The sequence below is a fragment of the Pleuronectes platessa genome, chromosome 9, assembly GCF_947347685.1.
Source record: "Pleuronectes platessa chromosome 9, fPlePla1.1, whole genome shotgun sequence".
NCBI lineage: Eukaryota > Metazoa > Chordata > Actinopteri > Pleuronectiformes > Pleuronectidae > Pleuronectes > Pleuronectes platessa.
In genome coordinates, this window is record NC_070634.1 from 25,580,848 (window position 1) to 25,598,730 (window position 17,883).

The 17,883-nt window shown below is 38.5% G+C and overlaps 3 protein-coding genes and 1 long non-coding RNA gene across 4 annotated transcripts; all 4 read right to left on the minus strand.

Moving 5' to 3' along the window:
- LOC128448098 (E3 ubiquitin-protein ligase TRIM35-like) lies at window positions 1-2,332 on the minus strand. The gene is made up of 2 exons (XM_053430648.1): window positions 2,009-2,332; window positions 1-1,921 (listed from the first exon to the last, which is right to left on the minus strand). The coding sequence occupies exon 2, from the start codon at window positions 1,902-1,904 to the stop codon at window positions 522-524; it is 1,383 nt and encodes a 460-aa protein (XP_053286623.1). The 5' UTR covers window positions 1,905-1,921; window positions 2,009-2,332; the 3' UTR covers window positions 1-521.
- Window positions 2,333-5,355: 3,023 nt separating this feature from the next.
- Window positions 5,356-6,159, minus strand: LOC128448099 (uncharacterized). Its single transcript, XR_008339705.1, has 2 exons — window positions 5,942-6,159; window positions 5,356-5,854 (listed from the first exon to the last, which is right to left on the minus strand). It is a non-coding gene; the product is annotated as an uncharacterized LOC128448099 (long non-coding RNA).
- Window positions 6,160-10,546: 4,387 nt separating this feature from the next.
- On the minus strand, window positions 10,547-12,846 carry LOC128448058 (zinc-binding protein A33-like). Its single transcript, XM_053430583.1, has 2 exons — window positions 12,555-12,846; window positions 10,547-12,467 (listed from the first exon to the last, which is right to left on the minus strand). Exon 2 carries the CDS (start codon window positions 12,448-12,450, stop codon window positions 11,062-11,064), a length of 1,389 nt encoding a protein of 462 aa, XP_053286558.1. The 5' UTR covers window positions 12,451-12,467; window positions 12,555-12,846; the 3' UTR covers window positions 10,547-11,061.
- Window positions 12,847-15,122: 2,276 nt separating this feature from the next.
- LOC128448056 (zinc-binding protein A33-like) lies at window positions 15,123-17,411 on the minus strand. Its single transcript, XM_053430582.1, has 2 exons — window positions 17,138-17,411; window positions 15,123-17,050 (listed from the first exon to the last, which is right to left on the minus strand). Exon 2 carries the CDS (start codon window positions 17,031-17,033, stop codon window positions 15,645-15,647), a length of 1,389 nt encoding a protein of 462 aa, XP_053286557.1. The 5' UTR covers window positions 17,034-17,050; window positions 17,138-17,411; the 3' UTR covers window positions 15,123-15,644.
- Window positions 17,412-17,883: the final 472 nt, after the last annotated feature.

Below are 17,883 nucleotides of genomic sequence, written 5' to 3' on the forward strand. Positions count from 1 at the left end.
TTTCTGTTTCATAGTTTTTAGTATTTTGATCACAATATTAAATCACATCACTAGGCTGCTGTTGAATAAATACTTTTACAAACAGGATAATTTTGGCTTCATCACATCAAACAGACAAATGTTCATATATGTTAGATTATTTCACATGTGAACAGACTTTATGTGATTAAACATGAATTATGTCTCATGTGTGAGTTTTAATAAAGTTTGTTGAATGTGAACAATGATCAGCTGTTATTGATGAACGTGTTTTTATGTGGATCTTCATCAGTTTGCTCGACTTCATGGATCCACACAAAATCTAAATGATAGAAAACATTTTCCATGGAAATGAAAAACAAACCAAAGATAAAGATCAGAAAATAATGAAATATTTTACACACGTGGAGAAGTTCACAGTAGAAATAAAAGGACAGAGAAGTAAAAGGAGAAATAAACAAAGCTTTAGGATAACGAGTTTAACTTTTAAATTCAGTAGATTTCTCTCCAAGAAATAAAAATAATGAATAAAATCTTTATCTCTAACGGCTCTGATCCAGCGTCACAGAGACATTCACAGGTAACAGCTTCAAGGGACCTGTAATGCCAAAGTATGGAATCATCTTCTGAGTGAAAGTGTGCCTGAAGGTGTGAATGTGTTTGTTAGTATCAAGATCAGAATATGACAGTTCTCCTCTGTTCCAGTCCAGTTTCACTCTGATCCTCTGGATCTTCTGCAAAGAGAGATAAGATGACCCTGATGGTGACTGTGCTAAGTATTTACCTTCATATAACACTATTCTCCAGTATCCAGACTGTTTGTTTCCCTTCCTCTGGACAGACTCTGCTGACACTCCCAGGAACCAGCCTATACTGTCTCCAACCAGGACGTCCCAGCTGTGAGTCCCTGAGTTAAAACCCTCAGATCCCAGGACTGAGACGTGTTTATCAAACCTCTCTGGATTGTCAGGAAGCTTCTGTCTCTCTCCTCGTTTCACACTGGCCAGATCCTCATACAGGACGAGCCCTGGATTAGCAGAGTTTGGGTCCAGAACCACAGGACTGTAGGAGACCACATCCTTCATCTTGTTCCAGATGTTGAAGCTCAGGTTGCCCAGATGTTTGGCCTCGTCTATCAGAGCTCCTGAGGCCAGCTGTTGATCATCCAGCAGGGGGCGCTGCTGGACTCGTTCCACTGCAGCCTTGTAGTTGAGCAGGAACGAGACGTCTTCAGCTCTCAGCTCGTCCTCTGTGGTTCTGATTGTGTCTGAAAGAGTCGTTATGTATCTGCTCAGTGACTCAATCTTCTTCTTCATCATCTGACTCTTCTGCTCCTCTTCCTTCCTCAGTGCAGCCATCCTCGCCTCCTCTTCCTTCTCCAGAAACTGATGAAGCTTTTTAAACTGCTCCTTGATCTTCGTCTCTGTGAGTCCGGCCTGGACCTTAATGTGTTCTGCTGTTTGTTCAAACTCTACTTTAACACGTTCAAAACACTGTAACTTCTTCTTCAAGGGCTCCAGAGTTTCCTGAAGCTGCTTCTTCTGTTGTGGTGCAGCTTCATCGATGGGTCTGAATCTGTGGCCGGTGTGTTTTTCTGAATCACTGCAGACGAGACACACTGGCTGCTGATGGTCCAGACAGAAGAGTCTGAGTTTCTCTGAGTGCAGACTGCAGAGAGCAGGTGAAGAGCACTGATCTCTCTCCTGTAAGAAGGTCTCACACAGGTTCTTCAACACCAGGTTAAAAGGTGGTTCATCCTTTGAAGATCTTCTCTTACAAAGTGGACACTCTTTTACTACTTTGTCTTTCCACCAGCTCTTCACACAGTCTTTACAGAAGCTGTGGCTACATGACAGAACAACAGGATCTCTGAAGACTTCTTGGCAGACAGCACAGCAGAGATCCTCTTCTAATCTTGAAGCCATTGAGTCTCCAGGTGAAGCTGAAAACAGACAGTCAGTCAGTCACAGCTCCATGAACTTCACTGAGGTTCACTTCCTCTCTGAGTCGAGGTGTTTGTTAAACTCACGGTCAGTGTGTGGAGCGTCGGCAGGTTGTAGTTTCACTCTTCTCTCCTGTAGCTGGACTCACTCAGGACGTTTGGTCTGGTCTGGTTCAGTCTGGTTTGGAAGGTGAATGTGATCGTCTGGTTTTCAGCCTGCGTCTCTTCAGGGAGGAACAGATGCTTCCTGGTTTCTCAGGTGTGTCAGGAGACGATTGTAAAAAGTAATTCAAGCCTTGGATTTGATAACTGATCAAAAGTCATTTGGCAGCAACAAGCTCACACCGACAAGAGACTTGATTGTAAAATAGCTGCTTGAATATGATCGTTATCTGCTGAGTGTTCAAAGTTCAGAAGAAGTTCAACAAAAGTTAACAGTAACAGGAAGTGCAGGGGGGTGTGGGGGGGGGGGAATGCTCAGAGAAGAGAGTCAGTATTTGTAAAATCGCCCAAATTTGCATATAGGAACATATAAAAATGTTAATAAACAACTTAATTAAAGGGGAACAAAGTTTGAATGCAGTGATGTCTCCACAGAGAGAGATTTTTTTGTTCATATTGGAATTCATCTTCGAATTACCAAGACTGTTAGTTGTGTGTTTCTTGGTGGCCCTTTCAAGACAAATATTTACAGCACATTTTATACACAGTAAAAGAGAAAGCATCATCATTTAAATATTTTAGTGTGTGTACACTTAAAGATTTAAAATCCAGTGTAGTTGCATTTGTGTCACCATTGCAAGTGTCAGATACCTCTGATAATGTGAGAGCTGGCTGTTCTGCTGATGGATCATATGGTGATGTTGAGACTGAGTCAGTGACAGAAAGTGATGATGGTGTTGTTGAAAACTTTCCCAAACTAATCGAGCGAAAAATAGCCGCAATATTATTAAAATTGGAAAAGATATTTCCTATCCAGCAAAAGGCGTAGATGAGTTATTGGAGAGAGTTACAAACTTTCCCAAAAGTTTAACCACAGGGTTAGAAACACACACAGAATTGGCAAGTTCTTCAATAACAGCCTGACCAATATGGAGGTTATGGCTTTTGAACATTTCTGTAACTATACGCATTGTGACAGGCACACTAGCTGAACTTAACAAAAAACTCTTCCAATAACTCATCTACGCCTTTGGCTGGAATAGGAAATATATTTTCCAATTTTAATAATTTTACGGCTATTTTTCACTCAATTAGTTGGAGCACGTTTTCAACAACACCATCATCTCTTTCTGTCACTGACTCAGTTACAACATCACCATATGATCCATCAGTAGAACACCCAGCTCTCACATTATCAGAGGTATCTGACACTTGCAATGGGGACACAAATGCAACTACACTGGATTTTTAAATCTTTTAGTGTGTGTGGATGATGAGTTCTATTTTTGTGTGTATAAAATGTGCTGTAAATATTTGTCTTGAAAGGGCAACCAAGAAAAACACAACTAAAAGTCTTGTTACTTTTAAGATGTGTTCTAATATGGACAAAACAATCTCTCTCTGTGGAGAGGTCACTGCTTTCAATCTTTATTCCTTTTGGTATTAAATTGTTTATCAACATTGTTATATGTTCCTATATGCAAATTTGGGCGATTTTACAAATACTGACTCTCTTCTCTGAGCAATACAATCTGAAGTTCCCTTACGTTGTTATAACCCATCCAAACCTCTTTATAAAGATGTTTTAAAGACAAATTAAGATAAGACAACATAAATTAAGATAAGATAGGATTGATTTTATTAATCCCAAAGGAAAATCTTTAAGTTCTTTTCAACCACCAGAACATTTTAAATGGTTTCATTCCACAAAACTTCAGATTATGTCCAGTCATGATCATTTTAAATCCATCTATTACTAAACTGATTGCAGTTAGAACAGTAAAAGCACTGAATCGTTTTGAATGGATCATAAAATAAATTGTAACTTCAGTGATTGTATTAAAATTGTTTTAAGAAATTGGATTTGTGGTTCAAATGTCTGAGTTTAATGAGAAATATAAACAATTTTACACTGAAATTGATGGTAACTGATATTATTGAATTAATATACAGCAGTCTAAGTTCACTTAGTTAGTTTATGTGTTTATACTTTTATTATTTTCATAATAAATGTTTTTCTTAAACACAAATGTTGTCTTCATTAAAGTTTTCAAACCTCTGAACTCCATATCCTTCTTCTTTGCTAACTGCTAACGTAGTTATTTTGGTTGAAGTTAATAATTTAATTATTCATCAAAGTTAAAAATTTGAAGTTAATATTTTATAGACTTAGTCAATAATTTGTCTCTTTTCCTTCTTTTGCAGGCTGGTGCCCCGAGGTAGCTTTATGTAAACTATAGTTATTATTTAATATTAATATTAAATATGTTTCTGACAGCAACAATTATTGAATGCCCAAAGTCACAACATATAATGGTGTCACACGTAAGGTATAATAATCACGACAAAATGTACAATCTTTTGATGATGTCATACTCTTTACTGCACTCACACACAATTTAACGAGCAAACTTGAGCTGATTTGAATTTATAAAACCCTATTTTCATTTTCTGACATTGTGTATATTTGTTTGCACTTTGCTTGTGTCTCTGTAATAAGACAGACCCCCCCCCCCCCTCCCTTCCTGTTAAAATTTAACTTTCACTTTCACTCAAGCAGAACTGCCTCTGAACTTTGAACACTGATCAGAGCACGATCATATTCAAGCAACTATCTTACAGCCAAGTCTCTTGTCGGTGTCAGCTTGTTGCTGCCATATTACTTTTGACCAGCTATCAAATCCAAGAATTACTTTTTAGAATCGTGTCCTGACACACCAGAGAAACCAAGAAGCATCTGTTAATAAAAAAAATGGTAAAAACCATGAAACAGAAACTGAGTTCTGACCTTTTTTAAATTGAGATGCAAATATCAAGCCAATAATGATTGTGTCTGTCAAATTGTTTTCATTCATTCCTCAACAACAAAACAACAGAGGTTTAGTTCAGCTTCAACATTTAAATTCCTCCTAAATGATATAGGTGCATCGACTCCTGTTGGGGGTGTGTGTGTGTGTGTGGGGGGGGGGGGGGGGGGGGGGGGGTAATTTCACACATCACACTTTTACCTCATTGTAATGTTTCTGGTCTCTCATCGTTTGGTTAAAGAGCAAACTAAGCATCAGCTTGTAGGTAGCATTAGCAGCGCTAGCATTAGCCTTGTTAGCTAGCATTACTCACTAGCCACAATTCTTGAGGCAGTTAAACTGAAGGTCATGGCCGACACGCATTTCAACAAATTATAGAGTACATGCTGAATTAGTGACGTTCTCAGTGTTTCCTTTGATTGAAGTGAGCGCGACGGAGAACATCGATTCAAAACACAAGGACCAAGCTTCACTTGTTTTTATTGGATTCAAACAACGTGTAGGTGAGAAAAACGTCCATGAACCAACTTCAAGTTCAGCTCATGTTCCTCTGGCTCTCGTTGGTTTTATTCATTTCTGTTTTACACCATCGAGTTTTAAATTTCCCTCTTTCAAAACACAACTGCCTCATTTCCGCTGCTTCTTCTTCGCAGAGAATCCAGGTTGGAGGCTGCTGATGGTCCAGACAGAAGAGTCTGAGTTTCTCTGAGTGCAGAGAGCATGTGATGATCTCTGATCTCTCTCCTGTAAGAAGGTCTCACACAGGTTCTTCAACACCAGGTTACAAGGTGGTTCAATCATTGAAGATCTTCTCTTACAAAGTGGACACTCTTTTACTACTTTGTCTTTCCATCAGCTCTTCACACAGTCTTTACAGAAGCTGTGGCTACATGACAGAAGACATCATGGGATCAGGGAAATAGATCCTCTTCTAATCTTGAAGCCATTGAGTCTCCAGGTGAAGCTGAAAACAGACAGTCAGTCAATCACAGCTCCACGAACTTCACTGAGGTTCACTTCCTCTCTGAGTCGAGGTGTTTGTTAAACTCACGGTCAGTGTGTGGAGCGTCGGCAGGTTGTAGTTTCACTCTTCTCTCCTGTAGCTGGACTCACTCAGGACGTCTGGTCTGGTCTGGTTCAGTCTGGTTTGGAAGGTGAATGTGATCGTCTGGTTTTCAGCCTGCGTCTCTTCAGGGAGGAACAGATGCTTCCTGGTTTCTCAGGTGTGTCAGGAGAGGGAGGAGCTTGAGATGCTGAATGACAAAACCAGTAAAAACTGAAACATATGTACAAGCACCTCTGCTGCCATTAAAAACTCTGCACTCACCTTATGGACTGCACTCTAACTCTTTAACTCTTAACTGTGCCACATCCTTATTCTCACACTGCACATATCTTTACCGTCTTTAATCCGTATACATTAGTTTAATTACATTCATATATTTCAATATTTTGAAATTCCTCACACTTAACCCTTGTGTGGTGTTCATGTTTTGGTCACCGAGCCAATGTTCGTGGGTCTGGTGGACCCACCGCATTATTCGGTCTTTCAATCAATACAGCTACAACAATATACGTAAAAATACTTAACAGATGTTAACTTTATCCCAATAACAAGCAATATAAACAGCATATATGGTTAATATTTGTCATTTACCCCTGTTAAATCACATTCATGAATAAAAGTGCTTTTCGTTTTTTGTGATAAAATGCAATTAAACAAAGAAACATCAATTACAATCAAGATATGATTGGAAAAAACGAATATGAAACAAGGTTTTTCATCAGTATTGACGTTTATTTATTGAACTTAATTAGAAATTGAACACACTCATGTCAGTGTACACACGAGCCCCAATGAACAGATACAGTATCTAGAAATGATTTTTGAAGAGAGAAAATCTTTTGAAGACAATGAAGGGAAGAGTTTAGAGAATATGAAGATCATGTTTCTGTCAATTCAGAGTCTGACATTGAGTTTGGGTTAGAAGAGGATGAGATTGACCATCAACCAGCTACGTAAAAAGTTAATCTGCAGCCAGTCCCAAATCCAGGCCAGGCCATCAGCAGCCAACATATGAATTACAAAAAATTATGACAAGTTAAAGGTCTTTTTTGCACTTTAGCCCCCCCGCATGGCTACCAATGTAATAAGGTGCAATCAGGGCCGACACGGATAGCAGTGACTCATGTGCAGGACATCAAGCCTTCTTACGAACTTTTCATTACGAAAATCATTCTGGATGCACTAATTTGGAGGGACAGCTTGTTTTCGTAGAAAGCTAGAATGAGATGGACCAAACCCATTTATTTGCATACTTTGGGGTTATTATCCTTCTGGAGTTTTCAAATCCATATGGGAATCAACAGAATCCTGGTGGGATGCAGTAACTGGCAGAGAACTTTTACGTAAATGTGCAGGAATGTGGGAGCAGAGGTGATTGAAATGTAACATTTAACACTTTACGTAGTCCTGGGTCCAGACCCGAACATCACATATGTAATATAAATGTGTAGGGGGGGTGTAAAGTGTAAAGTCACTGAATATATGTTCTTTTAAATGTTAATCACAGAAAATGAGCCAAGGCCAATGAGTCTCAGGATGAAAAAAATATTTATCGCATAATTTTTCTTTTAGCAAACATTGAAAACGGGTCCCTGAGACATGAACACCATACAAGGGTTAAGAAAAACATTTACTTTAAAATAATAAAAGTATAAACACACAAACTAACTAAGTGAACTTAGACTGCTGTATAATAATTTAATAATATCAGTTACCATTAATTTCAGGGTCAAATTGTTCATATTTCTCATTAAACTCAGACATATGAACCACAAATCCAATTTCTTAAAAGAATTTCAATACAATCACTGTAGAAGCTACTTATTTTATGATTCAGTGCTTTTAATGTTCTAACTGCAATCAGTTTAGTAATAGATTGATTTAAAATGATCATGACCGGACATAATCTGAAGTTTTGTGGAATGAAACCATTTTAATTGTTCTGGTGGTTGGAAAGAACTTAAAGATTTTCCTTTGGAATAAATAAAGTCAATCTCATCTTATTTTAATTTATGTTGTGTTATCTTAAGTTATCTTTAAAACATCTTTATAAAGAGGTTTGGTGGGGTTATAAAAACATGACAAAACTTCAGATTTTATTGCTCAGAGAAGAGAGTCAGTATTTGTAAAATCACCCAAATGTGCATATAGGAACATATAACAATGTTAATAAACAACTTAATACGTTTGATAGCAGTGACCTCTCAACAGAGAGAGATGTTTTTTTTTCATATTGGAACACATCTTCAAAGTAACAAGACTGTTAGTTGTGTTTTTCTTGGTTGCCCTTTCAAGACAAATATTTACAGCACATTTTATACACACAAAAAGAGAAAGCATCATCCACACACACTAAAAGATTTAAAATCCAGTGTAGCTGCATTTGTGTCTCCATTGCAAGTGTCAGATACCTCTGATAATGTGAGAGCTGGCTGTTCTGCTGATGGATCATATGGTGATGTTGAAACTGAGTCAGTGACAGAAAGTGATGATGGTGTTGTTGAAAATGTGCTCGAACTAATTGAGCGAAAAATAGCCGTAAAATTATTAAAATTGGAAAATATATTTCCTATTCCAACAAAAGGTGTAGATGAGTTATTGGAAGAGTTGCATTTTTTTGTTAAGTTCAGCTAGTGTGCCTGTCACAATGTGTATAGTTACAGAAATGTTCAAAAGCCATAACCTCCATATTGGTCAGGCTGTTATTGAAGAACTTGCCAATTCTGTGGGTGTTTCTAACCCTGTGACTAAACGTTTGGGAAAGTTTGGCCCTCTTGCCACTTCTTATTAAAGAAAGCAACACGCTTAATATTAGGGTTCTAGAGCCTATTGAATATTTATTTGTAGACCAAAAGAGGTAATTTCAATACATCCCTTTATTACAGTCAGTGCATGAAATACTTAGTTACAGTAAATTACTGGATAGTGCAGTTCTAGTGGAACTCTTTTGAGCCCCTCACCGAAACTGAAATCCCAATGTCGAGAAGGACTGAGAGAGCACATATTTACCTGCTTGATGTGTTTAATTCACAGCAGACATTAAGGGTGATAAATATGATAAACAAAAACATAAAATCCTCCACAACTGAAAGGCAATGTGCTTTGTCCTTCTTTTTCTTTCCAGGGGCAGGTTCACACCGAGGTGTGAAGTTGAAGCACCCTTCTTTGTCTCCAGAACAAAGAAGACATGTGGTCTCAGGCTTTGTCTTCACATGTAGGCCCAACTATTGTTCACAACTATTAGGTCCCAGCATTTAAATAAGTAATAATTCCTGAATAAATGTGTATAAATATATATATCTCAATTTAACCCTTGATACACAAGCTATGCAAACCCCTTCTAAGGCACAACATGGGTCAATAATGACCCGTATTGACCTACAATGTTATTTCATGCACGGCTGAGTGTTTCTTTGCTATATTTTTGGAAATCAATTTACTTCATCATTTAATATTCAAAGTTTTCATTAAATATCTTGTTTTTGACTACCACAAATTATTATTTTCATTTTATCTTTCTCAATTTATGAACTAAAATATTTTTTGTATTTTTACATCAAGTTTACACACGGGTCAAAAATGACCCAGGTATGCAAGTGTGAATTTGATAGGAACCTTTCATTTGTAAATGTTTGTAGTTAAGAACATTTACAAAACACACTTAAATATATTTTAAGTGTGTTTACTGACTCTGAACGTTTAGTGTGGACAATTTTTCAGATGCCACACTTGTCAGAACTAAATGTCAGAACTAAATCATGTTGACTTAGCCATCATTAGCTAGAATTGACCTAGCTTACATAAGCTAACACTAGCTAGCTAAAAGAGAATATGTTAACAGCTAGCTCATAATATTGGACATATTTCTCTTTCGCACAAATAGAGGGAAATAATGTTCAGTTATCTTTTCACAAGATATCACATTTTGTATTAGATTAAACAATTGTAAAATAAGACTTACATGAATCAGATGTGCAAAAGCAGCCCTGTTTATTTCTGACAAGTAGTTCTGACAAGTGTGGCATGTTAAAAGTTGTCCAAAGTTCCTAACTGAAAACATTCACATCTTGGTCATTTTTGACCCGTGTGTAAACTTGATGTAGGAATACAAAAACTATTTTACTTAAAAAATGAAGACAGATAAAATGAAAATAATGATTTGTGGTAATCAAAAACAAGATATTTTAATGAATACTTTATAATATTAAATGATAAAATAAATAGATTTAAAAAGATTTAGCAAAGAGGCACAGCCGTGCATGAAATAACATGTGAAATGAATACGGGTCATTTTTGACCCATGTTGTGCCTTAAAAGGGTAGTGATACAAAAATGATTTTAATTTAAAAAGGACAAATGAAAATAAGAATTTGTGATGTACAAAAACAAGTTAATTGAGGAATTCCTGGAATTCTGAATGATGAAATACATTTATTGCAAAGATATTTACAATTAAAACTCCATCGGGTCACTTTTGACCCATGTTGTGTATAGAAGGGTTACAAACCTGAAACTATCTGAGTGTTAAATCCTACTTAATGACAGATAATGTTATATTTACATCTCAACTTAGAAAAGGTCAGAACTCTGTTTCTGTTTCATAGTTTTTATTAATTTAATCACAACATTAAATGTCTGTTGTTGAATAAACACTTTTACAGACAGAATCATTTTGGCTTCATCACATCAAACAGACAAATGTTCATACATGTTGGATTATTTCACATGTGAACAGACTTTGTGTGATTAAACATGAATCATGTCTCATGTGTGAGTTTTAATAAAGGTTGTTGAATGTGAACAATGATCAGTTGTTATTGATAAATATGTTTTTATGTGGATCTTCATCAGTTTGCTCAACCTCATGGATCAACACAAAATCTAAATGATAGAAAACATTTTCCATGGAAATTAAAAAACAAAAAACAAAGATAAAGATCAGACAATAATGAAATATTTTTACACACGTGGAAAAGTTGACAGTAGAAATAAAAAGGAGTGAGAATTAAAGGAGAAATAAACAAAGCTTTAGAATAAAGAGTTTAATATTTAAATTCAGCAGATTTCTCTTGAAGAAATAAACACGATGAATGAAATCTTTATCTCTAACGGCTCTGATCCAGCGTCACAGAGATATTCACAGGTAACAGCTTCAGTGGGTGATGATGATCTCTAGTGCCAAAGAATGGAAACATCTTCTGAGTGAAAGTGTGTTTGAAGGTGTGAATGTGTTTGTTAGTATCAAGATCAGAGAACGACAGTTGTCCTCTTTTCCAGTCCAGTTTCACTCTGGTCCTCTGGATCTTCTGCACAGAGAGAACATATGATCCTGATGGTGACTCTGCATAGTATTTACCTTCATAGAACCTTATTCTCCATGTTCCAGACAGTTTGTTTCCCTTCCTCTGGACAGACTCTGCTGACACACCAAGTACCCAGCTTGTACTGACACCAACCAGGGTGTCCCAGCTGTGAGTCCCTGAGTTAAAACCCTCAGATCCCAGGACTAAGGCGTAATGATCAAACCTCTCTGGATTGTCAGGAAGCTTCTGTCTCTCTCCTCGTTTCACACTGTTCAGATCTTCAGACAGGATGAGTTCTGGATTAACAGAGTTTGGGTCCAGAACCACAGGAAAGTAGGAGACCACGTCCTTCATCTTGTTCCAGATATTGAAGCTCAGGTTGCCCAGATGTTTGGCCTCGTCTATCAGAGCTCCTGAGTCCAGCTTTGGATCTTCCAGCAGGGGGCGCTGCTGGACTCGTTCCACTGCAGCCTTGTAGTTGAGCAGGAACGAGACGTCTTCAGCTCTCAGCTCGTCCTCTGTGGTTCTGATTGTGTCTGAAAGAGCTGTTATGTCTCTGCTGAGAGACTCAATCTTCTCCTTCATCATCCGACTCTTCTGCTCCTCTTCCTTCCTCAGTGCAGCCATCCTCGCCTCCTCTTCCTCCTCCAGAAACTGATGAAGCTTTTTAAACTGCTCCTTGATCTTCGTCTCTGTGAGTCCGGCCTGGACCTTAATGTGTTCTGCTGTTTGTTCAAACTCTACTTTAACACGTTCAAAACTCTGTAACTTCTTCTTCAAGGGCTCCAGAGTTTCCTGAAGCTGCTTCTTGTGTTCTTGTGCAGCTTCATCGATGGGTCTGAATCTGTGGTCGAAGTGTTTCTCTGAATCTCTGCAGACGAGACACACTGGCTGCTGATGGTCCAGGCAGAAGAGTCTGAGTCTCTCTGAGTGCAGACTGCAGAGAGCAGGTGAAGAGCTCTGATCTCTCTCCTGTAAGAAGGTCTCACACAGGTTCTTCAACACCAGGTTCGGTGGTATATCCTTTGAATGTCTTCTCTTACAAAGTGGACACTCTTTTACTTCTTTGTCTTTCCACCAGCTCTTCACACAGTCTTTACAGAAGCTGTGGCTACATGACAGAATGACAGGATCTCTGAAGACATCACGGCAGACTACACAGCAGAGATCCTCTTCTAATCTGGAAGCCATTGAGTCTCCAGGTGAAGCTGAAAACAGACAGTCAGTCAGTCACAGCTCCATGAACTTCACTGAGGTTCACTTCCTCTCTGAGTCGAGGTGTTTGTTAAACTCACGGTCAGTGTGTGGAGCGTCGGCAGGTTGTAGTTTCACTCTTCTCTCCTGTAGCTGGACTCACTCAGGACGTTTGGTCCAGTTTGGTTTAGTTTGGTTTGGAAGGTGAATGTGATCGTCTGGTTTTCAGCCTGCGTCTCTTCAGGGAGGAACAGAAGTTTCCTGGTTTCTCAGGTGTGTCAGGAGAGGGAGGAGCTTGAGATGCTGAATGACAAAACCAGTAAAACTTGAAACAATTGTACAAGCAGCTCTGCTGCCAGTGAAAACTCTGCACCTCCCTTATGGACTGCACTCCAACTCTTTAACTCTTAACTGTGCCTGATTCATCTGCCTCTGCATTATCACGGTTCATGTGCAATACATTCACTGTACACATTCTCACACTGCACATATCTTTACTGTCTTTACACTGTATACATTAGTTTAATTACATTCATATATTTCTATATTTTTTTAATTCCTCACACTTAAGTATTACATGTATACTGCTGATGTCTTTTTTTACTCTTGCTGCTGTAATACTACAAATGTCCCCTTGTGGGACTAATAAAGGATCATCTTATCTTATCTTATCTTAAATCCACGACTTTTCAGATAATTTAAAATCAAAACGATGCAACTTCATTGAGTTTGACTTGGAATGGGGAGAATGTTTCCTCTTTCATTCCCACACTCTGTTCTTGCTTAGAGTAACATTAATACCACTAAGGCGTTTCCAAACTAAAACGCTCTCTGTGATCACAGGTGTTTTGTCTCTGCATCAGTTTTAATCTCCGTCCAACACGTCCAACACGCCTGCAGAGATCATGTGACCACTCACATGCACTGGACATGCACGTCCCCCTGGACACAGGTTGTTGGAATAACATCTGTCAACAACAATTACAATTCAAGTGTCCATTTTCTTTTTCATGATTCAAGGACCCTGGTGTTTCCTTCACTTCTGTTTGAGTTACAATGCAGAAGAGGTGTTATACCATCACTGCAGAGAGGGGGCGCTACAGCAGTCAACTGGAGTCTCGGTGAAGAAGAAGCAGCGGAAATGAGGCAGTTGTGTTTTGAAAGAGGGAAATTTAAGACTCGATGGTGTAAAACAGAAATTAATAAAACCAACTAAAGCCAGAGAAACATGAGCTGAACGGAGCCGAACTTAAAGAAGGTTCATGGACGTTTTCTCACTTACACGTTTGAATCCGATAAAACCAAGTGAAACTTGTTCCTTGTGTTTTGAATCGATGTTCTCGGTCGCGTTCACTTCACTTAAATCTCTGTCTCAAACAAACACCAGTGTTACATCTGTAGATCATTGTTATTTGTGAATAATCATTTATTTTCACTCTCGTTCTATTAATTAACCTCGTAAACTTTTGTTTTAGAGTTTTATTATTAATGTCCCATTTAGCTTCAGTAAAGAAAAGCTCCACAGTCTCTGGGCTACATTGAGGATAATGAATTATATGAAGTATATGACAGTATTATGTTGACTCTAATGTACTGTGTGTGTACTTGTTTTGTTATACATGTATTTGTGTTTTTCTACTATCAACCTGCAGATGAAAACTAGCCTGCATCATTAAATCTGACCCATTATATGATGGACTCCACTACACTTGTTGATTTATATGCATTTTCCTATTTAAAATCATGAATACGAAAATGCAGCAGTTTGTGTGAGTGAAGCTGCTGAACTGAAGTTAATCCAACCGCTGCAGCAAACAGACACCAAAGATGAACTTTGAATTTCATCAATTAAAGATTACAAAGAAAAAATAAACTGTAATTCTATGTTCAAAAGACGTCGTAGAGACAAAGGTGAGAGTTTCAGTAACACAAAGCATGGAACATGGTAAAGTTCAAATTTCCGTTTTTGTTTTTGTATTATCATCGTTTGTGTGAATAAGGAAACAAGAATGATATCTCCCATCTCCCTGTAGTCATCAAGAGTCAATTCATATATAGATATATAATGGTTTGTCAAAAGATTGCTTACCCTCCCATGTTAACTGCAGGTCAAACGTATGGTTAACATCTAACACTAAATATATAGAAAATAATATCAGTGATACTTGTAATTGTGTTGAATTAATCATACTTGAACACTTGGCCTGTTTGTAAATGAAACATGGAGAACGTCACTAATTCAGCATGTACTTTATAATTTGTTGAATTGTGTGTCGGCCATGAACTTCAGTTTAACGGCTTCAAGAATGGTGGCTAGTGGGTAATGTTAGCTAACAAGGCTAATGCTAACGTAGCTAATGCTAGCGCGGCTAATGCTACCTAGCAAACGGATGCTTAGTTTTCTCTTTAACCAAACGATGTGAGACCAGAAACATTACAATGAGGTAAAAGTGTGATTCTGTGTGAAAAGTAATAACACTTAACTGAGACTCCACCACAGAGTCATGATGTCATCACGTTGTTTGACTGAATTTACGCTGAATGTGGATCTCCAGTATTTCTACTGACCCTCTGTTGTTTTGTTGTTGAGAAATGAATGAAAATACTTCTACAGACACAATAATTTTAGCTTCATATTTACTTCCAGCTTAAAAAAGGTCAGAACTCTGTTTCTGTTTAATAGCTTTTATTAATTTAATCACAATATTAAATCACATCACTAGGCTGATGTTGAAAAAACACTGTACAGATAGAATCATTTTGGCTTCATCACATCAAACAGATAAATGTTCATATATGTTGAATTATTTTACATGTGAAAAGACTTTATGTGATTAAACATGAATTATGTCTAATGTGAGTTTTAATGAAGTTTGTTGAATGTGAACAATGATCAGCTGTTATTGATAAATTAGTTTTTTTATGTGGATCTTCATCAGTTTGCTCGACTTCATGGATCCACACAAAATCTAAATGATAGAAAATATATTCCATGGAAATTTAAAAACAAACCAAAGATAAAGATCAGAAAATAATGAAATCTTTTACACACGTGGAGAAGTTCACAGTAGAAATACAAATTATTGAGGAGTAAAAGGAGAAACAAACAAAGCTTTAGAAATAACGAGTTAATATTTATATTCAGCAGATTTCTCTTGAAGAAATAAACACGATGAATAAAATCTTTATCCCTAACTGCTCTGATCCAGAGTCACAGAGACATTCACAGGTAACAGCTTCAGTGGGTGATGATGATCTTCATTGTTAAAGATTGGAAACATCTTCTGAGTGAAAGTGTGTTTGAAGGTGTGAATGTGTTTGTTAGTATCAGGATCAGAGAACGACAGTTGTCCTCTGTTCCAGTCCAGTTTCACTCTGATCCTCTGGATCTTCTGCACAGAGAGATCATATGATTCTGTAGGTGACTCTGCTAAGTATTTACCTTCATATAACCATATTTTCCATGTTCCTGACTGTTCGTCTCCCTTCCTCTGGACAGACTCTGCCGACACTCCCAGGAACCAGTGTGTACCGTCTCCAACCAGGACGTCCCAGCTGTGAGTCCCTGAGTTAAAACCCTCAGATCCCAGGACTAAGGCGTACTCATCAAACCTCTCTGGATTGTCAGGAAGCTTCTGTTTCTTTCCTCGTCTCAAACTGCTCAGATCTTCAGACAGGACGAGCCCTGGATTAGCAGAGTTTGGGTTCAGAACCACAGGACTGTAGGAGACCAGGTCCTTCATCTTGCTCCAGATGTTGAAGCTCAGGTTGCCCAGATGTTTGGCCTTGTCTATCAGAGCTCCTGAGGCCAGCTGTGGATCATCCAGCAGGGGGCGCTGCTGGACTCGTTCCACTGCAGCCTTGTAGTTGAGCAGGAACGAGACGTCTTCAGCTCTCAGCTCGTCCTCTGTTGTTCTGATTGTGTCTGAAAGAGTCGTTATGTATCTGCTCAGTGACTCAATCTTCTCCTTCATCATCCGACTCTTCTGCTCCTCTTCCTCCCTCAGTGCAGCCATCCTGGCCTCCTCTTCCTTCTCCAGAAACCGATGAAGATTTTTAAACCGTGCCTTGATCTGCGTCTCTGTGCGTCCGGCCTGGACCTTAATGTGTTCTGCTGTTTGTTCAAACTCTACTTTAACACGTTCAAAACTCTGTAACTTCTTCTTCAAGGGCTCCAGAGTTTCCTGAAGCTGCTTCTTGTGTTGTGGTGCAGCTTCATCGATGGGTCTGAATCTGTGGCCGGTGTGTTTTTCTGAATCTCTGCAGACGAGACACACTGGCTGCTGATGGTCCAGACAGAAGAGTCTGAGTTTCTCTGAGTGCAGACTGCAGAGAGCATGTGATGATCTCTGATCTCTCTCCCATAAGAAGGTCTCACACAGGTTCTTTAACACCAGGTTAGGTGGTTCCATCTTTGAAGATCTTCTCTTACAAAGTGGACACTCTTTTACTTCTTTGTCTTTCCACCAGCTCTTCACACAGTCTTTACAGAAGCTGTGGCTACATGACAGAATGACAGGATCTCTGAAGACATCTTGGCAGACAGCACAGCAGAGATCCTCTTCTAATCTGGAAGCCATTGAGTCTCCAGGTGAAGCTGAAAACAGACAGTCAGTGAGTCACAGCTCCACGAACTTCACTGAGGTTTACTTCCTGTCTGAGTCGAGGTGTTTGTTAAACTCACGGTCAGTGTGTGGAGCGTCGGCAGGTTGTAGTTTGACTCTTCTCTCCTGTAGCTGGACTCACTCAGGACATTTGGTTCAGTCTGGTTTGGAAGGTGAATGTGATCGTCTGGTTTTCAGCCTGCGTCTCTTCAGGGAGGAACAGATGTTTCCTGGTTTCTCAGGTGTGTCAGGAGAGGGAGGAGCTTGAGATGCTGAATGACAAAACCTGTAAAACTTGAAACAATTGTACAAGCAGCTCTGCTGCCAGTGAAAACTCTGCACCTCCCTTATGGACTGCACTCTAACTCTTTAACTCTTAACTGTGCCTGATTCATCTGCCTCTGCAATATCATGGTTCATTTGCAATACATTCACTGTACACATTCTCACACTGCACATATCTTTACTGTCTTTACACTGTATACATTAGTTTAATTACATTCATATATTTCTATATTTTTTAATTCCTCACACTTAAGTATTACATGTATACTGCTGATGTATTTTTTTACTCTTGCTGCTGTAATACTACAAATGTCCCCTTGTGGGACTAATAAAGGATCATCTCATCTTATCTTATCTTATCTTATCTTAAATCCACGACGTTTCAGATAATTTAAAATCAAAACGATGCAACTTCACTGAGTTTGACTTGGAATGGGGAGAATGTTTCCTCTTTCATTCCCACACTCTGTTCTTGCTTAGAGTAACATTAATACCACTAAGGCGTTTCCAAACTAAAACGCTCTCTGTGATCACAGGTGTT

What these genes read in the sequence shown, in the direction of transcription:
- LOC128448098 (XM_053430648.1), bottom strand. Translation starts at nt 1,904, where the DNA reads ATGGCTTCAAGATTAGAAGAGGATCTCTGCTGTGCTGTCTGCCAAGAA.
- LOC128448058 (XM_053430583.1), bottom strand. Translation starts at nt 12,450, where the DNA reads ATGGCTTCCAGATTAGAAGAGGATCTCTGCTGTGTAGTCTGCCGTGAT.
- LOC128448056 (XM_053430582.1), bottom strand. Translation starts at nt 17,033, where the DNA reads ATGGCTTCCAGATTAGAAGAGGATCTCTGCTGTGCTGTCTGCCAAGAT.